The following is a 25718-nucleotide window of genomic DNA, read 5'->3' on the forward strand; positions in this document are numbered from 1 at the left end:
TCATTTTTATGGCTGAACAGTGTCTCATTGAATGGAAATATCATAATTATAATTTGTTTGTCATACATTGATGGGTAAGTAAGGTGTTTCCGGCCTCAGGGTATATCAGATAGAGAAATATGTGGCATTCGCCAACAAGTCATCAAATTCACAAATTTACTTCATCAAAATTACAAACTTATGGCCAGTCAGTGGTGGCGCAATTTTAATACCAGCACTTGGGAAGCAGAGGCAGGCAGATCTCTGTGAGTTCAAGGCCAGCCTGGTCTACAAATCAAGTTTCAGGACAGTAAGGACTACACAGAGAAACCCTGTCTTGAAAAACTTTAAAAAAAAAATTACACAAATTTTCCCCTTCTTCTTCTTCTTGGAGACAAGCTCTCTGTCCTGAAACACACTATAGAGCTCAGTCTGACCTCAGACTCAAAACAGTCCTCCTGCTTCAGCCTCTACAATGCTTGGTGTTACAACTGTGTGCAACCACCCACGGTTTAAGATGAGGAACATGTCATCATTGCTCATCAGAATGAGGTAGGGCTGGAGATGTATCTCAGTGCAGAGCACCCACCCGGCATGGGCAAGGCCCGAAGCTTGATGTGCGGTTCTAGGAGGGGTGCTACAAACTACAGAGCAGCGGGGAGATAAAAAGGAAGGAAAAACTGACGAAGAAAATATATCCATATGTATTTTCCGATATATAATCCATATGTAATTTCATATACTTTCCAAATTCTGATACATCAGTGAGACCAGCATAACAGAAAAATGAGCATCAGGATACTTGAGAAAGAGGAAATCCCACAGCCAGTGAAGGTGTGAAAAGGCTCAACCTCACTCACTACCAGGAAACCCACAAGAGAAATCACTGCACTCCTGACTAGAAAGCCTAAATCAAAGGAGACTAGAATACCAACAGTGCTGGCTATTTGGGAGGGAAACTCACATCACCAGGGGAAATATAAATTGATCAGTTATTTGGAAGAGTCCGGTGTTCCTTTCATAACTTTGGAAGTCCATGCGCCAGAGCTGGGGTGTAGCTCAGTTGACAGAGCACTTGCCTAGCACGCAGGAAGTCCTGGGTTCAAACCCCAGCACCACGTAAACTGGGTGTGGTAGCATGTGCCTGTGATCCCAGCACTCAGGAGATAATTCAGAGGTCATCCATGGCTACCTAGAAAGTTTGAGGCTAGGATACGTGAGATCCTGTTGGAGTTGTTGTGGAGAAATCAGGGAGGGAGGAAAAAGAGCATTTGGGTTGTTTCCACTTCAGATTATCATCAATAATAATGTTATGAAGGCCCTAACTGGAGATCAGCAGTTGGTTATGCTACAGCTGTTGGTTTAAGGGAGGCCTAATGAGCTGTCTTCTTATGGGTTGTTGGCTGTTCTAAACTCAAAAGAGGCCTAATCTCAGCACTCGGGAGGCAGAGGCAGATGGATCTCTGTGAGTTCAAAGCCAGCCTGGTCTACAGAGCAAGTTATAGGACAGTTAGGGCTGTTACACAGAGAAACCTTGTCTCAGAAAGAAAAAAAAAAAAAAACTATCCAAAGAGAATGACTATCATGTTTGAATGAAACAACTCACAGTTCACAAAAATAAAAAGTGATGCTGTTGCTATGAACATACTCCCACTGTTATTTTAGACTTATGCTTCCTTTCTCTTGCGTGTATATGCAGTAATGGAACAGTAAGACCATATGGCAACACTACCTTTAACTTGTATTTTTGTTTGTTTGTTTTTCAAGCAGGATCTCTCTATATTGCCCAGGCTGCCCTGGAACTCCCTTTGTAGATCAGGTTGGCCTCAAAGTAGCAGGGATCTTTCTGCTTCTGCCTCTCGAGTGCTGAATTAAAGGCGTGCGCCGCCACCAGCCAGCTGCCTTAACTCTTTGAGAAACTGCTTTCCAGTGTGCACCGTCCTATTGCTCCCTGTTCCATTTTATCAAGATTCCAATTTCTTTAAATCTCCACGAGCATTTTTATTTTCTATATTTTTGCTTGTTTGTTTGTTTTCAAGACAGGATTTCTCTGTGTAGCCCTGGCTATCCTAGAACTCTCTCTTGTAGACCAGGTTGGCCTCGAATTCACAGAGATCTGGGATTAAAGGCATGCGCCATCACTTCCCAGTTTAAATTATAGTATCTATCTATTTTTTTGATTTATGTTTTTTTGAGGCAGGGTTTCTGTGGGTAGCCTTGACTGTCCTGGAACTTGCTCTGTAGACCAGGCTGACCTGGAACTCCTCAGAGATCTGCTTATCTCTGATCTCCTGAGTTGTGGGACTAAAATCCTGTGCCACCACACTGGCTTTATTTTGTCATTTTAATTATGGCCATCCTAGTAGCTATGAAGTGGTGCCTCTACAATGTTTGTTTGTCTGCTTGTTTTTGATACAATGTCGCACACTGTAGTTGAGGCTAGCTTGAAGAACTCACTATGTAGCCCAGCCTCAAATTTCGGTTTTGCTTTAGCTTTGGTATACGAACTAAACTCATGACCTGTTCATGCTAAACTAAGTATGGGCTCTATTACTGAGTTATACCGAGTCCCTTAGTTTAGACAAGTTCTTTCTTAGATATATGATTGTCAAATATTGTTTTACCAGGCATGTGACACACATCTGTAATCCCAGCACTTAGGAAATGGAGGTAGGAGGATCACAAACCAGCATAAACTACATACAAGTTCCTCTCTCTCTCAAAAAAAAAAAAATAGCTTGGTAGTGATGGCACACACCTTTAGTCCCAGCACTTGGGAGGCAGAGGCAGGCAGACCACTGAGTTTGAGGCCAGCCTGGTCTACAGAGCAAGTTCCAGGGCTACACAGAGAAACTCTGTCTTGAATAATCAAAAAATTAAAGTTAAATTTTAAAAAACTAAAAATCAATTAGTAAATAAAAATTATTTTTCTCACCAGGCGGTGGTGGCGCATGCCTTTAATCCCTGCACTTGGGAGGCAGAGGCAGGTGGGGCTCTGTGAGTTTGAGGCCAGCCTGGTCTACAAGAGCTAGTTCCCGGACAGCAAGGACTGTTACACAGAGAAACCCTGTCTCAAAAAACAAACAAAAAAAAAGTTATTTTTCTCAATCTGTAGGATATTATCAAACTTTAAGACTTACTATAAAGCTGTAGTAATCAAGGCAACGCATTGTGGTTAAACATAGACATGTAAATCAATGGGACAGAATAGAGTCCTAAAACTGTCTTATAAAAATATGACTAGCTGGCCGGGCGGCGGTGGCGCACGCCTTTAATCCCAGCATTTGGGACGCAGAGGCAGGAGGATCTCTGTGAGTTTGAGACCAGCCTGGTCTACAAGAGCTAGTTCCAGGACAGGCTCCAAAACCACAGAGAAACCCTGTCTCGAAAAAAAAAAAAATGACTAGCCGGGCGGTGTTGGTGCACGCCTTTAATCCCAGCACTCAGGAGGCAGAGGCAAGCGGATCTCTGTGAGTTCAAGGCCAGCCTGGTCTACTAGAGTTAGTTCCAGGACAGGTTCCAAAGCTAAAGAGAAACCTTGTCTCAAGTCTCAAACACACACACACACACACACACACACACACACACACAAGACTAAGTTGGGCCATCAAGATGACTCGCTGGATAAAGGCACTTGCCACCAAGCCTGAGGACCTGAGTTCCATCCCTAGGATCCAGATGGTAGAAGACAAGAACTGTCTCTCAAAGTTGTCCTCTGGCCTCCAGCCTTGGCCCTTGCACACCCAATAAGTAAATGAAAAGTAATGAAAATACAGTTAATTAATGCTTACACTCTGTCTCAGCCGAGTTGCCGAGAAGTGAGAGCTAATTAGCATAGGGTGGGGATACAAGCCTGAGGGTTGAATCCAGAGCCTCACACAAGCTAGGCAAGCACACATCCCCAGCCTAGCCAGTCAAGCTTTTACTAATCAGTGTGAGAAGTGAATTTAATAGAGGGCTTAGAGGCTTTGCGACAGGTAACTGTGGAGCAGATGTCCATTATCAAAAATATTAGCATAGCCCTAACATACCCAAACGCACACAAAATTTCTTTAAAAATGAATCACCAATACAAACATAAAACAAACTATGAAACTTTTAGAAGAAAATGTAGATAAAAACCTTTGTGTTTTGTAGTTACGTAGTGAATTCTTAAGAATTCTTTCTTAATCTGGGAGTGATAGCCCACATCTCTGATCCCAGCACTAGGGAGGTAGAGGTAGGTGTGTCTCTGTGAGCCTGGCCTCCATAGCAAGTTCTAGGTCAGCCAAAGCTACACAGTGAGACTCTTGTCTCAAAAAAGAAAAAAAAATCTAATAGAAGGTATTTGCAAACAACTGTACCCAGATCATACAGAATGCCCATAAGCCACCAGTAAGAGAATAGCCCAGTTTAAAAGGGGACAAAGTACTTAGGCAAAGAGGCTACCAAAGATAGCATATGGATAATGAATAGTCTCAAGGCGTGATCTTCCACATCACTGGCCACCGGAGAAATACAGCCCTCAGCCACAATGCTACATCCCTATTTACTGTCAAAACAGCTAAGATTCAAAATCTTTGGCAAAGATACTCATCGGAATACGGGACAGCAAAGACGCTCATGAAAAGCTTGGCCTTCCTTATGAGGCTAAATCTGCCCTCTGCATATGCCAGCAATTCTACTCCTAGGTAAAGATATCTACAGATACGGAGATAGAGAAATAGAAGGCTGTGTTCATGCGAGCCTTCTCCATGCATGGTCAACGTGTCTGTTTGTAATAACCCCACACTAGAAACCGCAAGAGTCCTTCAGGGACTGCAAGGGTAAACGGCTGCATAGTCGCATCCTAAAATGAGATGTAGCCAACTGCTGATACTGTAGATGAATCCACAGGATAGTAGACACGGTGAAAGAAGCCCGCCATAAAAGATACAATGCTGTATGACCCCAGCCACACACATTTTTGAAAATGATGGATTAACAAGAGGATGATGAAACAGCAAATGGGTGACCGTGGTGTTTTCTGGGATGATGGGCTATTCTATATCCTGATTGTGACTAGGATACATAAGCCTATATATGTGCCAGTTCAGAGGACAATGGACAAATCAACTTCACTGCATGTTAAGCTAGAAGAATCGTGCGCTTCATTTAAAAAAAATATGTGTTTCTCCATAGGGCTATGGTGCAAATTATTGATTTTATTTATTTATTTATTTATTTTGGCTAACCTGTCACCTCCCGGTGGGAGCAGACTTCCATATTCTTCCCTCAGTGCCAAGTGAGAGGGACTCCTGCTTCCTTGGCGGAAACTCAAGAGTCACAGAAACTAAGTAGCAGAGATGGCACAGACAATTTTGTGATTCTGAAATGAGGAAAGGCAGTGTAGCTCTGGACACAGAGATGACCTCCTGACATGGCTGGGCCCCTATCTCTCCTGCATTCAGTGCAGGACTGTGACCAGCACCCCACCTCCCTTAGACCAAGGAGAATGGGCAGGAGCGATAGCTCTAGACCCCCTCAGTCCTACCAGGCCCTGATTCCCATTGCTGGTCATTGTGTCTGATAACAAGCCACACCCTACAAGCCCCCTCCCCTCTACCAACCAGTGGCCATAGCCTGTCAGGGCCCCTGACTTTGTATATATAAGAGGACACTGGGGACAAGCAGCATCAGGCCAGCTCTGAGTGCATTCAGATCCAGCACAGCCTCCAGCCCTCACCGCCACCGCCATGTCTCTGATGAAGAACGAGCGAGCTATCATCATGTCCATGTGGGACAAGATGGCTTCGCAGGCTGAGGCCATCGGCACTGAGACTCTGGAGAGGTAAGTCCAGGCACGGTGGCTTGAGTCACCGAGTCAGAAGCCAGAGGTCAACAGGAAGGGAGTGACAAGGAGAAGTTGGTGGGGAGAAGCCACTGAGAGAGGCCATGAGGAAGAAGACAGGGTGATGAAGGGGACGGAGAGAGCGGTGCTTGTAAGGAGGGGGTCCAGGAGGACGGATGAGCCGCTAGAGGAGGTGAACTGGCAGTCATGGTCCTCGCCAAGTCCTCCACGTGGCTCCACAAGTCTTTATTGAATAAGTAGGAACGGATGAATGAGCGAGGGACAGTCAGTGAGGAGGTGCAGTGGGGCCTGGGGCAACAGGAAATGGTAATATCTACCTTGGGCTACTTTTTTAAAAGTTATTTATTATTATTATTATTGTTGTTGTTGTTGTTGTTGTTGTTGTTGTGTTGCGTGCATGCCTGCCTGCCTGCCTGTGAGAACAGGTGCCACTGGAAGCCAGAGGCATGAGATTCCCTTGCACCTTAGTTACTGGAGGTTATAAGTTCTCTTCAAGGGGAGTCAGTGCTCTCAACCGCTGAGCCATCTCTCTAGACCTGGCTTTTGTTTTGTGTTTTGCACTATTCAATGTGCTTTTTTTTGCATTTAATTTCTTTATTTAAATATATAATTTATTTTTATTTTGTGTTCATTAGTGTTTTGCTTGCAAGTATATGAGTGTAAGGGTGTCAAAAGCCCTGGAACTGTAGTTATAGGCAGTTGTGAGCTACCATAAGGGTGTTGAGAATTGAACCTGGGTCCTCTGGAAAATCAGTCAGTGCTCTTAACTGCTGAGCCATCTCTCCAGCCGCTAATTTCATTTCTTTGAACACTGCGGTAAAATACTGTTTTGTTTTGTTTTTCTGTATGGTAAGTCTTTAGGACCCCTTAAATTTTGAGCCCAAGGCAAGAAGAGTCGTCCACCTAACGACCACCCCCAAAACTAATGTTTTCTCCCGACCCCCAGGCTCTTCTGCAGCTACCCCCAGACGAAGACCTACTTCCCGCACTTCGACCTGCACCACGGGTCCCAGCAGCTGCGTGCCCACGGCTCCAAGATCTTGGCCGCCATAGGTGACGCGGTTAAGAACATCGACAACCTCTCCGGTGCTCTGACCAAGCTGAGTGAGCTGCACGCCTACATCCTGCGTGTGGACCCGGTCAACTTTAAGGTGGGTTTGTGAGAATGGAGGGGGACCTCAGGAGGGAAGGACACAAGGGAGGAAAGCAAGCAGGGTCTCCGCTGCACTGTGCACTGAACCTCCCTTTTGCCTCCGCAGCTCCTGTCCCACTGTCTGCTGGTCACCCTGGCCGCACACTTCCCCGCCGACTTCACCGCTGAGGTCCATGAAGCCTGGGACAAGTTCATGTCTATCCTGTCTTCCGTCCTGACTGAGAAGTACCGCTAAGCGCCACCGTCATGCCTCCCAGACGGGCTACGACCCCTCTCCTACCCTTCAATGAAACCCCCCCCAGGTCTTTCCCGTAGCCCCCAATAAATGGTTGAAGACGGAAATAACTGGTCCTGTGTTCTCAGTCTTGGAGGAAAATGGGGATGGGGACACTATAGTATACACGGGGGCTTCTAAGGAACATTGTGGATCCTAATGCCACACACGGCCTGGAGGACATTCCTAGGGTGGTTGGGGGAGGGTCTTGCGCTTGAGAACCCCCAGAGTCACAGCGCGCAGGAAGCAGAGCATCCCGGGGTCAGACGCACAGCTGGGCTTCTCCTGCCTTCCTAAACCGCTGCGCACAGAGTGGTGGGTAGGTGTCAGGAATTCCCCAAAGTCTGACATCACAGCTCCCGCCACCCCAACAACTGGGGGAGGGGGTGTCCCTGTCCTTAAAGAAGCAGAGGACTTCCTGGCCAGATTCTTTTTGGCTCCCTCCTAACAAGAGCAGTAACTGCCTTTCATAGGAGTAAATTACAGGTTCTGAGAGTTTGAAACAAAGGTACAGACAGACACAGGAGTGAGCCCAGCCAGAAGCCCATCCGCAGGCTTCGCTCGCTCTGGGCTTGTTTCTGTGGATAGGCAAAGAGGGTCTGCGTTCCTGCTGAGCTTAGCGGATCAGGGTCAGCTGGGTAGGGAGGCTCTGATGAAGAGACGGGGCTCGTGACCCCCTGAGCACCCTAGGTCTGTGCCAAACTCAGCACCCAGGAGTGTGGTCACATTACAGCTCACTTTGCGCCACTCGAGTGACGGGGGTCTCCACGGCCTCTAGTAAGCAGCTCAGGTCCGGCCCACACAGGTCTTTGGTTAGATCTTATCCCTCCGCTTTACCATGTCAGGGATGTGGGGCACAGGGCTCACCTGAGGTTTCCCCGGGGTGCTGAACAGTGCTGGGGTTAGTGGGAACCACTTGGGTTGCCCTGTGTGCTCAGGACCTGCTGAGGCCGGCTATTCACGTGGTACCCCAACACCAAGATTTCCCCACAACTAAATGCCTGTCAGATGGGTGCTAAGTCTCAGGCTGCGCTTGCTCGCTGTTAGTACTCTGCACCGTCTGGACCCCCTTGTGTGGGCATATTTACTAAGAGAGACTTCAGAATGCCTTGTGACATTTTTGAGAACTAGACTGGTTACATCTCTGTTACAGGACAAAGAAGTTCAGCATCCCTCACAGAGAGAGTCTCCTAGAATTCTTAAATATCCATTCCGCTTTGGGCAGAGAGAGAGAGAGAGAGTTTGGAAGTGGGCAGGGGAGTATATTCTTTCCCAAGTCAAATCTGGCACCAAAGCTAGTCTCACTGTTCCCAAAGCAGATCTGCATTTTCTCCTTCATCTCCTCCTTCATCTCCTCCTTCATCTCCTCCTTCATCTCCTCCTTTGTTGGTACTTCCAGCAGCAAATCCCCTGGTCTTTTGCAAACAAATACCAACAAACAGAGCCAAGCCCCTGAGATCAAGCCATAACCTGATCTCTGGTAAAGCCGGCCTGGCCCAGGTTTCACTTCTGTCCCCTTCCACTCGGGCTCCTTCTGAGCATGCTCTCCCTGCTGCAGTCCTAGACCCGGAACAGGTGACCTTCTTCTCTGAACTTCATAGTGTGATCGTTGGTGGCCACAATGTGGCAGAGAGAGATCACATCGACAAGCTGGTTGAGTCTGTGCATGCCTGAACTATCAGGCGGACAACCAGGAACTTACTAGGTTTTTCAAATTATTTTGAGATCACAGCACATGGCGGGACACGGAACAGTAGCTCCCCACCCCATCTGGGGTACTTAAACTTCATGGCTCCTTTCCACAAGCTGCTTCAACATTCCCATGTTGGGGGGGGGGGCAAAGATCACGGGGCTTCTTTGGTTTGCTGGCAAAGAAGAAAAGTTAAAGAGAGCAAGATTCTGGAGCTTTGGGGTTGGGGTTTCTTGGAGTTTTTTGTTTGTTTGTTTGGTTTGGTTTTTCGAGATAGGGTTTCTCTGTAGTTTTGGAGGCTGTCCTAGAACTCACTCTGTGGACCAGGCTGGCCTCAAACTCACAGAGATCCGCCTATCTCTGCCTCCCAAGTGCTGGGATTAAAGGCGTGCGCCACCACTGCCTGGCCATTCTGGAGCTTTGTAAACACTGAATGCACGCAGTCTCCAGGAAGATATCCCCTAGTGTGGGGAGCACTTGACCTGGTCCAGCACAATGCCAGATCTGAAAAGGAATGCTCTATCCATGGTTGCTTGAACTCCTCCAGTAGCTGGTGCTGAGGGCCTGTTTGGTGCCCTGAATTGCCTAAGCACTAGTTGAGCAAAGAGAGGAGGGGAAGTTAACATCCCCCTCCCCACTGCTACATGAACATGGAACAGCTTTAGTCCTTAGGAAAACATGATAGAAGATAGTATAGAATATTGCCCAACCGGGGAATGGATGAGCCAGTCGAGGCACCAGCCTTGAAGCCTGAGGACCCACATTAAATCCCCAAGACCCAGTGGTGGAAGGAAAAGATGACTCACACGAGTTGTTCTCTGACTTCCACGCGTGTGCCATGGCACATGTGCATGTACACACACAGTAAACAAAGAAATACATAAATGTAATTTAAAACTGTAAATACTGGACTCCTCTTCCCAGGCCAGCCTCAGTCTGGGACCCATAAAGGATGGGCTGTGCATTTAGCAGCTTCTAGAAACTGTGCAAGAACCACGAGACACGATTTACAGCATGTAGAGCCTGGTCTCTGCCTGTACAGTACTGCAAGACTTAAAGCAGCCCTGAGAGCAGAGCCCTAACCCCTCCCATCTGCATTTCCCCAGAAAAGAGCCTCCTCAGATGAATGAGCTCACCGCGGAGCCTGGCTGCCCTCACACCCTTCCACAGTCTCCTCAACACCACACAAATGCACAGGGCTCGCCAGATCCAGCAGTTCTGGCTCAGACGCAGACTCAGAAAGAATCCATAGTTCTCTCTGTTGATGATAAGGTGACCAACATGGGGGCTATCTGGGTCAAGGTTAAAAAGCGTAAGGCGGATTATCATTAGGAGACCCTACAGAGATGAGGACTCTCCTACCCTCTCCCTAGCGCTAACTTCTGGGTTGAACAATGAAAGCCACCCCTCAGTCCTATTTACAGTCTCTAACTGAACTCTCCCTAGCCATTCCCAAGCCCCTTTACCCACTACCACCACTTCTCTTCACAGGCTGCTCAATAACTCCCTCAAGACCTACTTCCCTGGCTACACCCAGAACCCTGACTCTGTCCGGGTCAAGACCAGAGGCAAGAAGCGAGCCCATGTGCTGAGCCATGAAGAGGACCAAATGAACAGCTTCTCCGGGCTCCTGGCAGTCCTGAGTGGACTGAGCTGTGTGTGTCCCAGGCCAACTTCAGAGTCAGCAAGCAGGCAGGGCTCAGAAAGATAAAGGGGCAGAGGTCGTCCCAGAACATGAAACCAACCCCAAGGGTTCCAGGAAATGAAGTTGGGGGCTCTGCACGGCCTGGATGACAGATGATCGATGGTAGCTCTTTTCATGGCATCCGATGACACCAGCCTCCACCTAGCTAAAATCTCTCTTGAGGTGGCTCTTTGTTCGAGACAGCTTTTGAGACTTGTAGCCAGGAACAAGCCTCTAGATAAGGTTAAATCAGAACCTTGGGGACCGACCCCTGTTCTCTTCGCTCTCCTTCCATTCCACACCTGCATGCCCTGGTCCGAATAAAATCAGTCTGAGTGGCAACCTATGTGTCCGGGTTCTCTCTGTCACGGACATGTTAGCAGCGGCCATGTTTCTACTGTCTTGGCCCAAGGACTTTTCTGAAGCTGCAGTGGGGGAGGGGAGTCAGTGTGAGCATCCAGAGAGAAGGGCCCTGGAACCGTTCCCAAAGCCTGGGAAAAGCCAGCCTCCTGAGGCTGGTTGTCTCGGGGGACTGAGAAGGAAGGTTCTGAGATGTGCTTTCTCCCTGGAAATGTCACTGACCAATAGCAGCTGAACATGCAACACAGATCACAGCAGAACACATCGTTAGGGTAGTGGTCCCAGCTACTGCGGAGACTGAGGTAGGGGAATAACTAACTCAAGGACAGGCTCAGCTTGAAAAAAAAAAAAACTAAGCTAGGTGTTTTGGTGCAAACTGTAACCCCAAAATTTGAGAGGTGTAAGCAGGAAGGTCATACATTCAAGATCAGTGGAGGGCTGGAGAGATGGCTCAGAGGTTAAGAGCATTGCCTGTTCTTCCAAAGGTCCTGAGTTCAATTCCCAGCAACCACATGGTGGCTCACAACCATCTGTAATGGGGTCTGGTGCCCTCTTCTGACCTGCAGACATACACACAGACATAATATTGTATACATAATAAATAAATAAATATTTAAAAAAAAAAAGATCAGTGGAAGCACAGAAAAGAAGTGTTCATCTGGTCTTAGCAATCTGTGTGAGCTATGAAGGCCAGTGGGCTGCATGGCCACCTGTCTCAAGTCAGAAGGGAAACATAGAAAAGGGAGAAGGAGAGGAAAGAAATGAGAGCAAGAAAGAAGAAAAGGAAGAGAGAGGAGAGGAGAGAAGAGAAGAGGAGAGAAGACATGGACAGTCATTTAAACTTCACAAACACTTCTGTGTTATTCCAGTAGGAAGTCAGTCCCTCTGCTCAGTCATCCTCACCCCAAGTCAAAGAAGTTGGAACTGAGCCCAGAAGTTTCAACTGGACACAGCCTCATGCTCTGTGTCCAATTATTTTTGCAGTGCTGGGAGTGAATCCAGAACCTTCTTCAAACTGGGTAAACATTCTGCCATCCAGTTACACCCCAGCTTCTTTGCTATTGTTTGCTCATATTAGAAAGATGGGGTCTCTCTTTGCAGAGACTGACCTTGAATTCCTGGGATCAAACAAGCCTCCTGCCTCAGCCTGCTAGGACCCGAGGTTCCTCCTGTACAACACCAAAGTCAGCTCTCAGCATCTTTCCTTTGCATCCATGGGAGCCCTGGGCAGCTGAGATGCAAATCAGAGAATCTGGTGCCCTGTTCCTGCAGTTCCCTGCACTTAGAAGGCTGACCAGGGGGTTGACTTGAGCCAGAGGATCCAGGTCAGCCTGGTCATCAGAGCAAAACCTGTTCACACAAAACAAGGAAAAGGAGAGAGAGGGAAAAGAAAAGCCAGGAGGAGCCAGGAGAGGAGGAAGTAGACAAAGGGATGAGAGAGAGGAGGGAGAAAATACAGGGAGAAAGGGCTCCTCTGTGGGTGCCCAGCATCTACCCAATGGGTTTCTGATCCTACTGCACGTACTGGCTTTGTGGGAGCCTAGGCAGTTTGGATGCTCAACTTACTTGACCTGGATGGAGGTGGGGGTTCCTTGGACTTCCCACAGGACAGGGAACCCTGATTGCTTTTCGGGCTGAGGGGGGGGGGGGCTTAATTGGGGGAGGGGGAGGGAAATGGGAGGCGGTGGCGGGGAAGAGACAGAAATCTTTAATAAATAAATAAGTTAAAAAAAAAAAAGAGTGTGGGGCAGAGCAGGGAGTGTGTGGGTTAGGAAGGAGAGTGAGAAGCTGGGACCCAGAGCAAGGTGGAGGAGTGGGCACTGCTCAGGCTGCTCTGAGCAACTGCCTTCTCTGCACAAAGCTTTGGGACCCTAATTCTTTCTTAAACACACATCTTTGAAGACAAAGAAAATGATCAAGAAGCACCACATAGGGTGATGAGGATTTCCTACAGGCAGTGGAAGCCTATTGCTATCTCCCCAACCTCGGGCGCCCCCTGCCTGCCTTGCTCTGCAGTGAACCACCCTAGTCAGCCAAAGAGGGCCACCCCAAGGGCGTGTCCCAGACACAGCAGGTATTTAAGTGCTGCTTGTTGCAGGTCCAACACACTTCTGATTCTGACAGACTCAGGAAGGAATCACCATGGTGCTCTCTGGGGATGACAAGAGCAACATCAAGACTGCCTGGGGCAAGATTGGCGGCCATGCTGGTGAATATGGCGCCGAGGCCCTAGAGAGGTGAGACCTCTGCTCTGTAAGGGCCATGGAATCCAAAGCAGACAGGGTGCACAGAGGACAGCCCTTAACTGTGCTTTCCTGTGACCTCAACTCCTCCCCCCACCTTCTTCCCACAGGATGTTCGTGGCATACCCCACCACCAAGACCTACTTCCCTCACTTTGATGTGAGCCACGGCTCTGCCCAGGTCAAGGCCCACGGCAAGAAAGTCGCTGATGCCCTGACCACCGCAGTTGGACACCTGGATGACCTGCCCGGTGCCCTGTCTGCTCTGAGTGACCTGCACGCCCACAAGCTGCGTGTGGACCCTGTCAACTTCAAGGTATGGGCTGGGGCTGAATGGTGGCAGCAATAGGGGAGCGGCGGCTGATAGGACAGCATCTGGGACAAGCAAGGAGGTTATGGGGCCCCTCATGACAAGGGGACTAGGTGTCTACTCCATGGTCTGAAACTTCCTGTCTCCACAGCTCCTGAGCCACTGCCTGCTGGTGACCCTGGCCAACCACATTCCTGCCGACTTCACCCCTGCAGTGCACGCCTCTCTGGACAAATTCCTTGCCTCTGTGAGCACCGTGCTGACCTCCAAGTACCGTTAAACTGGAGCTTCAGGGCGTCTCCTGCCAGGCTTGCCTTCTGGACAGGCAGTCTCCCCTCCCTTGCACCTGTACCTCTTGGTCTTTGAATAAAGCCTAAGTAGGAAGAAGCCTGTGTGCCTGGGTTGTCTGCATCTGCACAGGTGCCCGACTGACATGGGGAAGCCTGGGGGAGGTCATATGCCCAGCCTGGGACTCAGGTCCCCTGTGCTGAGGCAGAATGCCAGACTAGACTAGGGAGGAAAAAGAAGGAGAAGTGGAGGGAAGAGGGGCAAGCAGAGTCTCCTGCCCAGGGTCTCTGGACAACCTCTTGTTCTGCAGTCCCTGGCTGGGTTACTCTTACCCTGGGTTTCCCACCGGGTTCAACATGAATTTGCTGGACTACGATGTCCTTCCTACTGCTACCTTTCATTACACACACAGACACACAGACACACACACACAGACACACACACACACACACACACACACGACCAGAATTTCCAGGACTCCCCATCAGGTGACTGCTCCAGTCCTCCCTTTTTTCAGAGTGATATTGAATCCTCATTCACCCACCCCTTAGACTCCCTTGAAGACCAGAAACAAGAATGAAGCTGGGGGGATGAATGGTGCCAATGCAGACACCAGACAAGTCTGGGTAGGTGCCACACCTCATGCCCACGCTTTGGACAGTCATGTCTGAGGACCATAAAGAGGTGAAAACTTAATCACTGGGACAGGCTTGGCACTCATTTCCCAGCCCCGCCCTGACGCCCCTCTCCACAGTAGAGACAAGGTTCAGAGGCAATGGAGCACAAGCGAGTGTGTCCACACACACAAGCCTTCTCCTACAGAGCAGGCTCTGAGCCTGGAGCAGCAGCAGGCTTGGCAGCAGTCCATCCAAGCCCTCTGCTGACAGCTCTGGCTTTTCTCTCCGAATCAAGAAATCATGTTTTAGGAATTCCTATCTCAGGCCCTCTCAGGTAATGATGTCCTTAATATCCCTTGTACATCAGGGTGGGCCCTACTAGACAACAGCTAAAAATGGAGCACCCTCCCACAACCGTGATGGTAGGCAACAGGTGGCCTACATCCAAAAATGTCTGCTCTCCTTTTCTCCATTGCTTGTTTCCTCCTATCCTTCCTTCGGTTTCTTTTTTCTCTTTTTAGGGCTTCATGTAGCCCAGGCTGGACTAAAATACCTTATGTAGCCACGGATGACCTTGAGCTCCTGATCCTCTTGCTTCTAACTCCTGAGTGCTGAGATTTAAAATGTGTGCCTTCATGTCCAGTCTGTGCAGTGCTTAGGAACTGTACTCAGGGCTGGATAAGTTCATATATATATATATATGTGTGTGTGTGTGTGTGTGTGTGTGTGTGTGATACTATATACACACATTCATGCACAAATGTATACATACATGCATGCATATGCACGTATTGCACAAACATTCTATCAACAGAGCTATGTCTGTACCTCACAATAAAATATTCTTCAGCCATGGACACCAAAGAGTAAATTTTGTATATTATGTGAGTGAGCTTAAAAAAAAATGTTGAGCAGAAGAAGCAATGGAGCAAAGACCACACAGCACATGATTTTATGTTTGTAAAATATCAAAGTGAGCAAATCTATAGGGACAGCAAGCACCCTCCCGGTTGGCAGGGGCTTTAGGAAGGGTTGGATAACTAATGCTAGGGGGCTGGAGGCTCTATTTAGGTGAGGAAAAATTCAGGAAATGGGTATAAGGGATGACTGCATAACATTGGAAATGACATAAGATCAGTGACTTGTACACATCAAAGACAGCAGAATACACGGGGCTTTGTGGCACGTGCCTGCAATCCCAGAACTTGGGAGGTAGAGCATATCCACACACAGACACACACATTTAGTGTAGACTGACACAGAGCACCAAGTGAGTGAGCCACTACCCTTGCTATCATCATTGACACAGTATAGGCATCCATAAAGCTATTGTCCCCAAAGGAACTTGTCCTGGGATCCAGGCATATATTACTTCTCATCCACTTTATTATTGTAACTCTAAGAAGAACACATTTTTAAATTTTAATAAATTTGGAATTTATTAAAAGGGATTGCATTGGGGGGGAAGGGAGTGTAGAGCCAGGATCTCATTATGTAGTTCAGGCTTGTCTGAAATGCCTATGTAGACCGGGATGGTCTTGAACTCACAGAGATCTCTTTGCCTCTCACTCCTGGGTGCTGGGATTAACCTGTGCCTCTGCCACCACACCAGGTTTAAAGGGCTTTTTAAGGTAGATTTGAATTTGTTATATTCTATATTTATCCGCATGGGTGTTTTGACTGCATGAATGCAGCCCGCGGAGGACAGAAACAGGAATCATATCCGCTGGATCTGGAGTTATACAATTGTGACCTGCCCTGTAGGTGGTAGGTATGAAACCCAGGTCCTCTGGGAAAACAGCCAGTGCTCTCAACTGCTGAGACATCTCTCCAGCCCCTTTAAATATAGATTGAACTACGTGAAATTTAATAAAAAAGAGACGTGCTCCAGGGGAAAACTAAGGTAGACCCAAGTAAGGCTATGGGACTACTCGAGGGAAAGTTACGCCAAGAAGAAATCCTTTTCACTACTGAATGAGAAAGGGACGGACACCTATGAAATATCCTAAGGACTCGGGGGTCAGGTTAAATTGGCAGAGCCAAAATACACATAAATTGTAATGTGGTAGTACATATTAGATACATTTGTCCATAGAGCTTTGGGGCTCAGGGGGACAAAGGGCTGTAAGTCCAAGATAAACCCAGCACCTAGGCGAGCTCGAACGCAGCGGCGCCCCCTGGCGGCACCCTGGCTTTCCGGGAATCTGCCCACAGCCGGGAAGCCTGGAGAGAGGACACAGCTCAGTGAAGATGTCTCTGTCCCAGACTGAGCGCGCTCTGGTTCTCGCGCTATGGAAAAAGATGAGCACCAATGTTGGAATCTACACGACCGAGGCCTTGGAGAGGTAAAGGCCCCCGTCGGGCGCCCTCGGGCTCACCTTCCAATGGACGGCCGGGCAAAGGCGGGTTCTCTACACCTCCCGGCCAGGATGCACCCAACTCAGTTTTCCCACAGGACCTTCATGGCTTTCCCTGCCACCAAAACCTACTTCCCACACTTCGACCTGAGTCCCGGCTCTAGGCAGGTTAAAGCCCATGGCCAAAAGGTGGCTGATGCTCTGACTCTCGCTGCCCACCACCTGGACGACCTGCCTGGTTCTCTCTCTGCTCTCAGCGACCTGCATGCTCACAAGCTCCGCATAGACCCCGCCAACTTTCAGGTGGGTTCTGGGACGGAGCTGCTCTGGTGGCTGCTGCAGAGGAGGGTGCCTTCAAGTCTGGGTGTCAGGGAGAGATAAAAGCAAGGCGGGACGATTCTTTCTCTAATCCAGTTCTTCAGCCACTGTCTGCTGGTGACTCTTGCCCGACACTATCCTGGGGACTTCAGCCCAATGATGCACGCCTCCCTAGACAAGTTCCTGAGCCTTGTGACTTTGGCACTGGTCTCCAAATATCGCTGAGGATGAATCCTGGGATCCCAAAGCAAGGTTCCAAGAGGCTGGAATTTCAGCCAAGCTGGAGTCATAGACCTCCCGTGAAAGCGGGCAGGTCTTTGTATTGTGGTTTGGTTTTTAGTTTGTTTTGTTTTTGTTTTTTGATAGGATTAATGGTCTTGTGTAACCCAGCCTGGCCTCTCAGATCCATAATTTAGACTAGGCTGGTTTTGAACTCCCATCTCCAACCTACCCCTTGCCCTATGCCCACCCACCATGGATTACAAAGCATGCCTGCCTCACCACACCTGGCTCCACAGACTCTTTTTATTTTAATTTAACCCTTTGTCTGTGTTCTGTGTTGGAGGTGGGAAGAGGGGCCTCCTGCATGCAGAAGTGCTCTAAGCTGTAGAAAGTGTAGCTGCCAGAGAAAATACGGGCAGGTAGTGAATGAATTCAATCTTTAGAGCAGGAAGACAGGATCTGTGTAACACACTGCGAAGAGTAAAGAGCCGGGTGGTAGCAGGAAGACCACCTGCAGCTGGAGGGCCTGTACCTCCACATGTCCCCAAGCATCTGGGGAGCCTCAAGCCATCTCCACCTTGGAGCATCTATGGCCCCTACTCACAAATGCATGCCTTTAGCCTTGGCCGCATCAGTTGCAGAATGGTCACTTTTGTGTCTCAAAGGGGTGACAGGTACAAAGGTCACAGGTCAGCATAAAGGACAATGTTCAAAACAACCCTATTTCCCAGGCATCACCCTCCCCTGGGTGCTGTGGAAGAATCCTTTTCTACACTATGACTATGTACGATCGCCATTGCTAATAAAAAACTGACAGGCTGGTGACTGGGCAGGAAGTCAGGCTGGAAAGTCAAACTGAGAAAGCAGGGAAGAAGGAGGGCAGAGTGAGGAGACACCAGCCAGCTGCCCAGAAAGCAAGACATGCTAGAGGACAAGTAAAGCCACCAGCCACATGACAATACATAGATTAGTAGACATAGGTTAATCTAAATGTAAGAGTTAGCTAGTAACAACCTGAGCTATTGGCCGAGCATTTACAAGTAATATTAGTTTCTGTGTGGTAATTTGGAGACAGTGCAAGGACAGAGAGTGGCAGTCAGGACAGAAAAACTGTGCCCTCCACCTAGGCTTCTGGTCTGTTTCTAGACTCTGCTCAGGGCCAAGTCTTATTGCAAGGCAGTCACCTGCCTAGATACATACATGGAGATCACAGCTTTAGATGCTGGTCAATGAGGGTGAGCATGGATGCCCAGGATACACTGGGCACTGTGCCAGAGAAACTCACAGTCACGAACTCCTGCCTGCTCAGCCCAGCCATGCCCAGGGTGTGTGGGTATGTGGGTGTGTAATTTCGGGTATCAGGGAGGCTGTGGTTAAAGCATTCCGTGCAAGACTCAACTGCTTGGGATGAGATGATTGCACTGAAGCCTGTCATATAGAAAAGGAACGAGAATACCTCCAACCTGGCCTTCACTGGTTTTCTAAGTCTCTCAGTCTTTTAGTTCTTATTCGACATAAGGGAAACTCCTGAATTAAACAGAAGACACAGTGACTTCATCTCCCAAAGCACATGCAGGACACACGTTCCTTGACATGGGGGAAACACTGACAGTGGAACTACATCAAGAACAAACCATAGACACATAATGGTTAGTCATACCTGAGACCGCCTGGACCGGGTAGACGCAGGAGGCTGAGGAAGAACTGTTTCTAGAATGTCTGGGAAGGACCAAAACAGAAGCATTTGAACTGGCACCCATAGTGACACTTCCTAGAACAATACTGGCGCTCGCCATTCCACCAGGGGCCAGGAAGAAGAAAAGGGTCATATTTTCCTAACCTGGACATCTGTGTGTCGTGGATGTTGCAGCACACATGTGTGGGTTCGTGTGGGTCCTTGAAATGAAGACTCAGAGACACTTTGAGCCTTTGTGGCCTCAGGAGTCCCCGCCTCGCTGGACTGAAGCTTTCCCTCAACCCATGGCATTTTTATTTTTCCCTATATTTACACTTTATCTAGTAGATGTCCGTATGCTCAAAAAAATCTGAATGAAGATTCCAAAATTATAATGCTAAGTGCAAATACCTGATTCAGGAGGTAACACCATTTTGCCCATTGCCCCAACCAAGATTTTCATGGGCTTTGTATCCACGGGATACTCTACGACAAGATTCACATCTACAACACACAGGATGGATTAGGGCTGGGTGCTAACTCCATAGCTAGGCCAGGTATGGCCGAGTGTGTGGGTGGGTTATGACTAGCAGCAGACACACACACACACAGGTAGGGGCGGTAAAGGGGGACAGTGCTTGCTAACTCTCTGGTACCAGGCCAGCAGGAACCCTTCCATATCTTGTGCCATGGCTTTGGGCACTCTGACATGAAGCAGTATGAATATCATCGGCCCCTGGCTCGTGGTCCTTCAGGTTCACATGGAATTGATCCTGTCAGAAGGTTTCCTGGCCACCCAGGTCACAGGTAGCAAATCCTAGGACTTTCCATGCTGTGAAGAAACAAGATTGACCAGTACCAGCTAAACCTACAGCCACAGATCAAAACATTGGATTCGAGCTACTTCCTAACATGAGTCAGGGAAATCTTAGGTACAAAAACTCCTGGAGCTGTAAACACACTCACCTTTGAAACAGAAACACACACACACATACACACACACACACAAAGACAGGCCTGGGGATAGAACTCAGAAATGGGGTCCCTATCTTGCATAGGCAAAGGTTTGATCATTAGTAGCACAAAATAACAAACAAACAAAAAGCAAAGTAAAAACATAAAAATAGGCTGTTGGCTAGACATTTAGCTCAGGCATTACCTAGGCCAGGCTCACAACCACAAACTAGACTGCTGAAGACACAGAGACAGTGCCAGAAATACTCTCTGATTCGTGCCTTTTTCAGCTGGACAAGTCCAGGACCTGCCAATACACTGACCCCCAGAGAGTAGAGCAGCTTGTTGGGAGAGAGAGGCTAGGCTGGCCTCAGCAACGGGTATTTCTGGGAAATTCAAAGCACAGTATCTTTCCTTCTTGGTGCATCTCTTGAGCTGTGGGTCCCCAGCGCCGGTACCCAGGTGACTGTTGCCATTTTCTGACACTAAGGCTCTAGTGTGGTTTTTCCAGGGACATATAAATACAGAGTATCCATAGGAACTGGAATGGCACCAAGAGACTCCCCAAAAGATGGACACCCACACAGTTTAGTGAATAAAATACAATTAACTGAGACTCCTAACCAGCAGTGGGGAATTATACGACTATATTCATCTAAGTAAGTGTCTGAACTCATTTACACAGAGATACAGTTGTGTCTGTAGCACAAACGCACTTAGATAATCACAGAGTCAAAATGGCAGGAGAGGGCGTTGGAGAGATGGTTCAGCAGTGAAGAGCTTGGACAGCTGTTGCAGAGGACCTGGGTTCAGCTCCCAGAATTGAACATCAGCTGCTCAATAGCCACCTATAACTCCAGATTCAAAGGCACTGACCCCATGTCCCCTCAGAACTCCATAGGCTTTCACATGTGCACAGACCAACACTTAGACTGATACCTATTTCTTATAATTAGCTCTGGCTGGCCTGGAACTCACCATATAGACCAGGCTGGCTTCAAACTTAGAGACCCACCTGTCTCTGTTTTCCACCACTAGAATTAGAGGTGTGTGCCTCTATGCCCAGCTATATCTATAAATCGATAGATAGATAAATGGATTGATTGATAGATAGAGTTTTGTTTTGTTTTTTACTTGTATGGTGTTTTGTTTGTCTATTGCATATCATGTGCATGCAGTGTCCTTGGAGCACAGAAGAGGGGCTTGGATCTCCTGGAACTGGAGTTACAGATGGCTGTGAATTGCTATGTGAGTTCTGGATGTCAAACCCAGGTCCTGTGGAAAGCAGTCAATTCTCCTAAATGCTGAGCTATCTCTGTAACTCTGCCTATTACAAATTTTTAAATAGACAAACAAAAACAAAACGACAAAACTAAACAAAAAACATAGAACGATGTATGGTGGAATAAGTCTTTTAACCTCAGTGTTCTGGAGACTGAGGCAGGTGGATCTCTGCAAGTTCAAAACCAGCCTGTTCTTTTTTTTTTTAAATATTTATTTATTTACTTATTATGTATACAATATTCTGTCTGTATGTATTCCTGCAGGCCAGAAGAGGGCACCAGACCTCATTACAGATGGTTGTGAGCCACCATGTGGTTGCTGGGAATTGAACTCAGGACCTTTGGAAGAGCAGGCAACGCTCTTAACCTCTGAGCCATCTCTCCAGCCCCCAAAACCAGCCTGTTCTACATAGTGGGCACCAGGTCAGTGAGGACCCATGGTGAGGCCTTGCCAAATTCAAAGTAAGGGAAGAAACAAGCAAATAAGGCTGGAGTGATGGGTTCGCAACTATGAACATGTTCTGCTCCTACCCAGGACCCAGGCAGATTCTCAGTATCCACATCAGGAAGCTCTCGAGAACCTGAAAGCTCAGTTGGAATGAGATTTGATAGCTTGGGTAGATGGCTCAGTGGATAAGAGCACTGGCTGCTCTTCCAAAGGATGTGGGATCAATTCCCAGACCCACATGGCAGCTCACAACTGTCTGGAACTCCAGTTCTGGGGGATGCAACATCCTCATGCAGGAATACATGCAAGCAAAAAGATCTGATACCTCTGGCTTCCATATGTTGTAGGGAGTGGGGGGGGGGGGGGGCTTTGTTCCATCCCGGCCACCCAGCTAGCTTACACATGAAATAATCACACAGAAACTACATTCATTTAAACACTGCCTGGCCTATTAGCTCTAACTTCTTATTGGCTAATTCTTACATCTTAATTTAACCCATTTCTGTTCATCTTTGTATCGCCACATGATTGTGGCTTACCAGCAAGATTCTAACCAGCGTCCTTCTCAGGCTGGACACCTATGGCATCTCCATGGCGGCTCTCTCACTCAGCTTTCTTCCTCCCAGAATTCAGTTCTGTCTTCTCTGCCTCCCTAAGTTCTGTCCTATCAGGCCAAGTAGTTTCTTTATTAATTAAATGAAAGCAACACACAAACAGAAGAACCTCCTACACCATTACCCCTTTTCTGTTTAAAAATGAAAGGAAGGCTTTAACTTTAACAAGTAAAATTACATGTAAGAAAACAGTTATCAAGCAAGAATTACAGTTACATTATTTATATCTATTTTATCTTTTAAAAAAATATTTATTTATTTATTTATTTATTGTGTATATAGTGTTCTGCCTGCATATATGCCTGCAGGCCAGAAGAGGACACCAGATCTCAGTACAGATGTGGTTGCTGGGAATTGAACTCAGGACCTCTGGAAGAATAGTCAGTGCTCTTAACCACTGAGCCATCTCTCCAGCCCCTCTATTTTATCTTTTACCATAACAAAGGAAAACTATAACTATCTATTTATTCTTCAACTCTATCAAAGACTCCAGAAGGATATTATATTACCTAAATAAACAAGAAGTAAGCAACTTCCAAAACTCTAGAAATGACAGAGACATCTCGCTGCCTGTACCGTCACCCAAAGTTATTTTGTACCGTTGGGGCATCCATCTTCAGCCTACATGCCTATAGTATCCAGCAGACTTTTCCATGAAGCAGGAAATTCCAAAGACAGTTCAGTCACTTTTTTTCTGTGTTCTACAGAATGTCTCACAGACTCTTTCATGAATCAGAAACCCTGAAGGATCATCTCACCATTAGGCAAGTTCAGCAGTCCTTTCTCTGTGGGTTCTTCATGTCTAGTTGATGCATCAGTCCAGGCAAGAGCAGTTTCTTGCCCAAATGGCTAATCTTGTTCAGGAAGTAGTTTGGTGCTGCCAGGAACAGGTGTGACTCATTGTCATGAAAAGTCCAAAATTATTAAAACATTTTAAATGTCATATTCTGTAGTCTTTGAAAGATATGAAGAATGCCTATCTAACTGAAATATATCTCTATATAACTAAAGAATCTAACTAACATGACTACAAGCTTGACTATCCATTAACAACCTATATTTCCTAATTATACATTACATTTTAAAATGAACTACACAATCACAATATCTTAATTGAGAGCAGAAATATACATATAACAAGATTGACCTTAAATTTATATCAATAAAGCAAGATTCATACCAATGCAAATTATTCATATCTATATCATATCCCCCTTTAAATGTAAACAGTTATAAACAATATTTGGGAATATGGACATAGTTATTTCTCTCCAAACTTCTTCCTGCTGTATGGGGGCACTGTTAATCAGGTCCTTCATGGTATATCCTATGTGCTAGGTTCATCTCAGTCAGTAATTGAGTGAAGTAATTTTCTGAGAGTGTTTACAGCGACCTTTTAGGAGGGTGTGGTCTATCATACCATATAGATCTAGAAGCAAACCACAGGATCTCATCTTCTGTGAACACAAAAGAATAACCTCTTTTCCAAAACACTATATCCTTAGACCCAAATTTTGAAGTCATAATACTTTTTTTTTTTTTTTGGATTTTTTGAGACAGGGTTTCTCTGTAGCTTTTTGGTTCCTGTCCTGGAACTAGCTTTTGTAGACCAGGCTGGCCTCGAACTCACAGAGATCCACCTGCCTCTGCCTCCCGAGTGTTGGGATTAAAGGCGTGCGCCACCACTGCCCGGCTCATAATACTTTTATAATATACATGGTGGTTTAGCCTAGCAGCCCATACAATGAAATGTCTCTCTGTACTTAGTTCCTTCACAGTCAAAAACTTAAAAACACAATAATATACAGAATCCATACTCTCTGTGAATTTTCTATTTTTATGTGGCTTATTTTTCTTTACTTATTTTAATCTATGACTATCTGTACTCTGTCTCTTTAAAGACTTTACTCCTTTTTTTAAAGTATTAACTTTATTTTATGACTTTTTATACTCTTTTTCTTCTCTCTCCCAAGCCTATGTATGTTTATCTTACACTATGACCCATTTAGAGGTTTTTTTATGTTTGAATCTGTCCTATTGCATTGCCTTTAATTATCTACTGTCTTGAAGAGCTTTTAAAATGCTAAGCAGCTTGGTTGCAGCTGCTTTGGATGTTGGCTCCACCTCTCTCCAATTTTAAAATGGTGGACATACTATTTCTGCTAGCTCTGGGGGCGCCGGGTCGGAGCCGCACTCAGCACTTTAACTCTGAGAATGAGCATGCAGCACATAAATTCTTTTTATCTGAGTTATAGCCAAATCTGCCACGCAGAGCACTGTGCAGCCTGGAAACATCTCTGTGTATGGCGGCGGGAATCTGCCATGCTCTCCTGCCTGCCCAAGCCTAGTAGACTGATCCTGCCTTCTTCCCAGGAAGGAAGAGCAGAGCCACGGGCATGCTCTCAATCCAAAGTGGGTGTAGAAACACCTGGGCCCACAAATGCCATTGAAATACTTAATAGCTGGCTTTTGTACTGGCGGCACAGCCCAGGAAGCCACGTTTTTTTTTTTAATAAATATTTCTTTATTTATTATGTATACAATATTCTGTCTGTGTGTATGTCTGCAGGCCAGAAGAGGACACCAGACCTCATTACAGATGGTTGTGAGCCACCATGTGGTTGCTGGGAATTGAACTCAGGACCTTTGGAAGAGCAGGCAGTGCTCTTAACCACTGAGCCATCTCTCCAGCCCCAGGAAGCCACGTTTTTAAAACGTGTGGCTTTTTTTTCCTGCTACTGCTGCTGAGTCAGGAAAATGTCTCTTAAAGTAACTGTAGCATGCACCAGCAAACAGCAAGCTGTGTTAAACTCTCTATATATTTTATTTTTTCATCTAGAATTACTTTTTAAAGCCCTCTCAGGTTTTACGTGGACTTAGCTGGCCACGTTGGGCAGCCAAACTGTAGTAGGGAGCAGGGGACACTTTGTTCCAGCTGCCTGGATAGCTTACAACTGAAATAACCACACAGAAACTGTATTCATTTAAATCACTGCCTGGCCCATTATCTCTGGCGTCTTATTGGCTAATTCTCACATCTTATTTTAACCCATTTCTAATAATCTGTATATCAACATGAGGTCATGGCTTACCAGGAAAGATTCAGCATGTCTGACCAGGAAACTCTATGGCGGCTCTCTGTCTGCCCTTCTTTCCATCATTCAATTCTGTCTACTCCACCTACCTAAGTTTTGCCCTATCAGGCCAAGCAGTTTCTTTATTAATTAACCAATGAAAGCAACACACAGACAGAAGGATCTCCTACACCAAACGTGGACACTTCATACAGGCACATAGAAATATATACAAGAATAAAAATAATTAAAAAATAATTTAAATGCTGGGTGATGGTGGCACATACCTTTAATCCCAGCACTTTGGAGGCTGAGGTAGGAGGTTCTCTGAGTTCCAGGACAGCCT

At 46.9% G+C, this 25718-nt stretch overlaps 3 protein-coding genes across 4 annotated transcripts; all 3 read left to right on the forward strand.

The window, feature by feature from the left end:
• The first annotated feature begins 5693 nt into the window (after nt 1-5693).
• On the forward strand, nt 5694-7197 carry Hbz (hemoglobin subunit zeta). The gene is made up of 3 exons (XM_041676234.1): nt 5694-5788; nt 6756-6960; nt 7069-7197. Exons 1-3 carry the CDS (start codon nt 5694-5696, stop codon nt 7195-7197), a joined length of 429 nt encoding a protein of 142 aa, XP_041532168.1.
• A 5854-nt stretch (nt 7198-13051) lies between these two features.
• On the forward strand, nt 13052-13909 carry LOC121463913 (hemoglobin subunit alpha). The gene is made up of 3 exons (XM_041676479.1): nt 13052-13207; nt 13324-13528; nt 13674-13909. The coding sequence occupies exons 1-3, from the start codon at nt 13113-13115 to the stop codon at nt 13800-13802; spliced, it is 429 nt and encodes a 142-aa protein (XP_041532413.1). The 5' UTR covers nt 13052-13112; the 3' UTR covers nt 13803-13909.
• A 2556-nt stretch (nt 13910-16465) lies between these two features.
• Nucleotides 16466-17543, forward strand: LOC121463749 (hemoglobin subunit theta-1-like). 2 transcript variants are annotated; one of them, XM_041676201.1, is made up of 3 exons: nt 16466-16772; nt 16883-17087; nt 17199-17543. In XM_041676201.1, the coding sequence occupies exons 1-3, from the start codon at nt 16678-16680 to the stop codon at nt 17325-17327; spliced, it is 429 nt and encodes a 142-aa protein (XP_041532135.1). In that variant the 5' UTR covers nt 16466-16677; the 3' UTR covers nt 17328-17543. The 2 variants fall into 2 exon arrangements, with proteins under 2 accessions (XP_041532135.1, XP_041532134.1); XM_041676200.1 differs by having other exon boundaries at nt 16466-17087.
• The last annotated feature ends 8175 nt before the right edge of the window (nt 17544-25718 follow it).

Source organism: Microtus oregoni, unplaced genomic scaffold (assembly GCF_018167655.1).
Source record: "Microtus oregoni isolate MIOR12 unplaced genomic scaffold, Mior012 000027F_ref0000203, whole genome shotgun sequence".
Lineage (NCBI taxonomy): Eukaryota > Metazoa > Chordata > Mammalia > Rodentia > Cricetidae > Microtus > Microtus oregoni.

What these genes read in the sequence shown, in the direction of transcription:
- LOC121463749 (XM_041676200.1), top strand. Translation starts at nt 16,719, where the DNA reads ATGGAAAAAGATGAGCACCAATGTTGGAATCTACACGACCGAGGCCTT. An exon ending in TAGACCCCGCCAACTTTCAG is followed by an intron (nt 17,088 to 17,198) that starts GTGGGTTCTGGG and finishes TCTCTAATCCAG; the next exon opens with TTCTTCAGCCACTGTCTGCT.
- LOC121463913 (XM_041676479.1), top strand. Translation starts at nt 13,113, where the DNA reads ATGGTGCTCTCTGGGGATGACAAGAGCAACATCAAGACTGCCTGGGGC. An exon ending in GGCGCCGAGGCCCTAGAGAG is followed by an intron (nt 13,208 to 13,323) that starts GTGAGACCTCTG and finishes TTCTTCCCACAG; the next exon opens with GATGTTCGTGGCATACCCCA. An exon ending in TGGACCCTGTCAACTTCAAG is followed by an intron (nt 13,529 to 13,673) that starts GTATGGGCTGGG and finishes CTGTCTCCACAG; the next exon opens with CTCCTGAGCCACTGCCTGCT.
- Hbz (XM_041676234.1), top strand. Translation starts at nt 5,694, where the DNA reads ATGTCTCTGATGAAGAACGAGCGAGCTATCATCATGTCCATGTGGGAC. An exon ending in GGCACTGAGACTCTGGAGAG is followed by an intron (nt 5,789 to 6,755) that starts GTAAGTCCAGGC and finishes CCCGACCCCCAG; the next exon opens with GCTCTTCTGCAGCTACCCCC. An exon ending in TGGACCCGGTCAACTTTAAG is followed by an intron (nt 6,961 to 7,068) that starts GTGGGTTTGTGA and finishes TTGCCTCCGCAG; the next exon opens with CTCCTGTCCCACTGTCTGCT.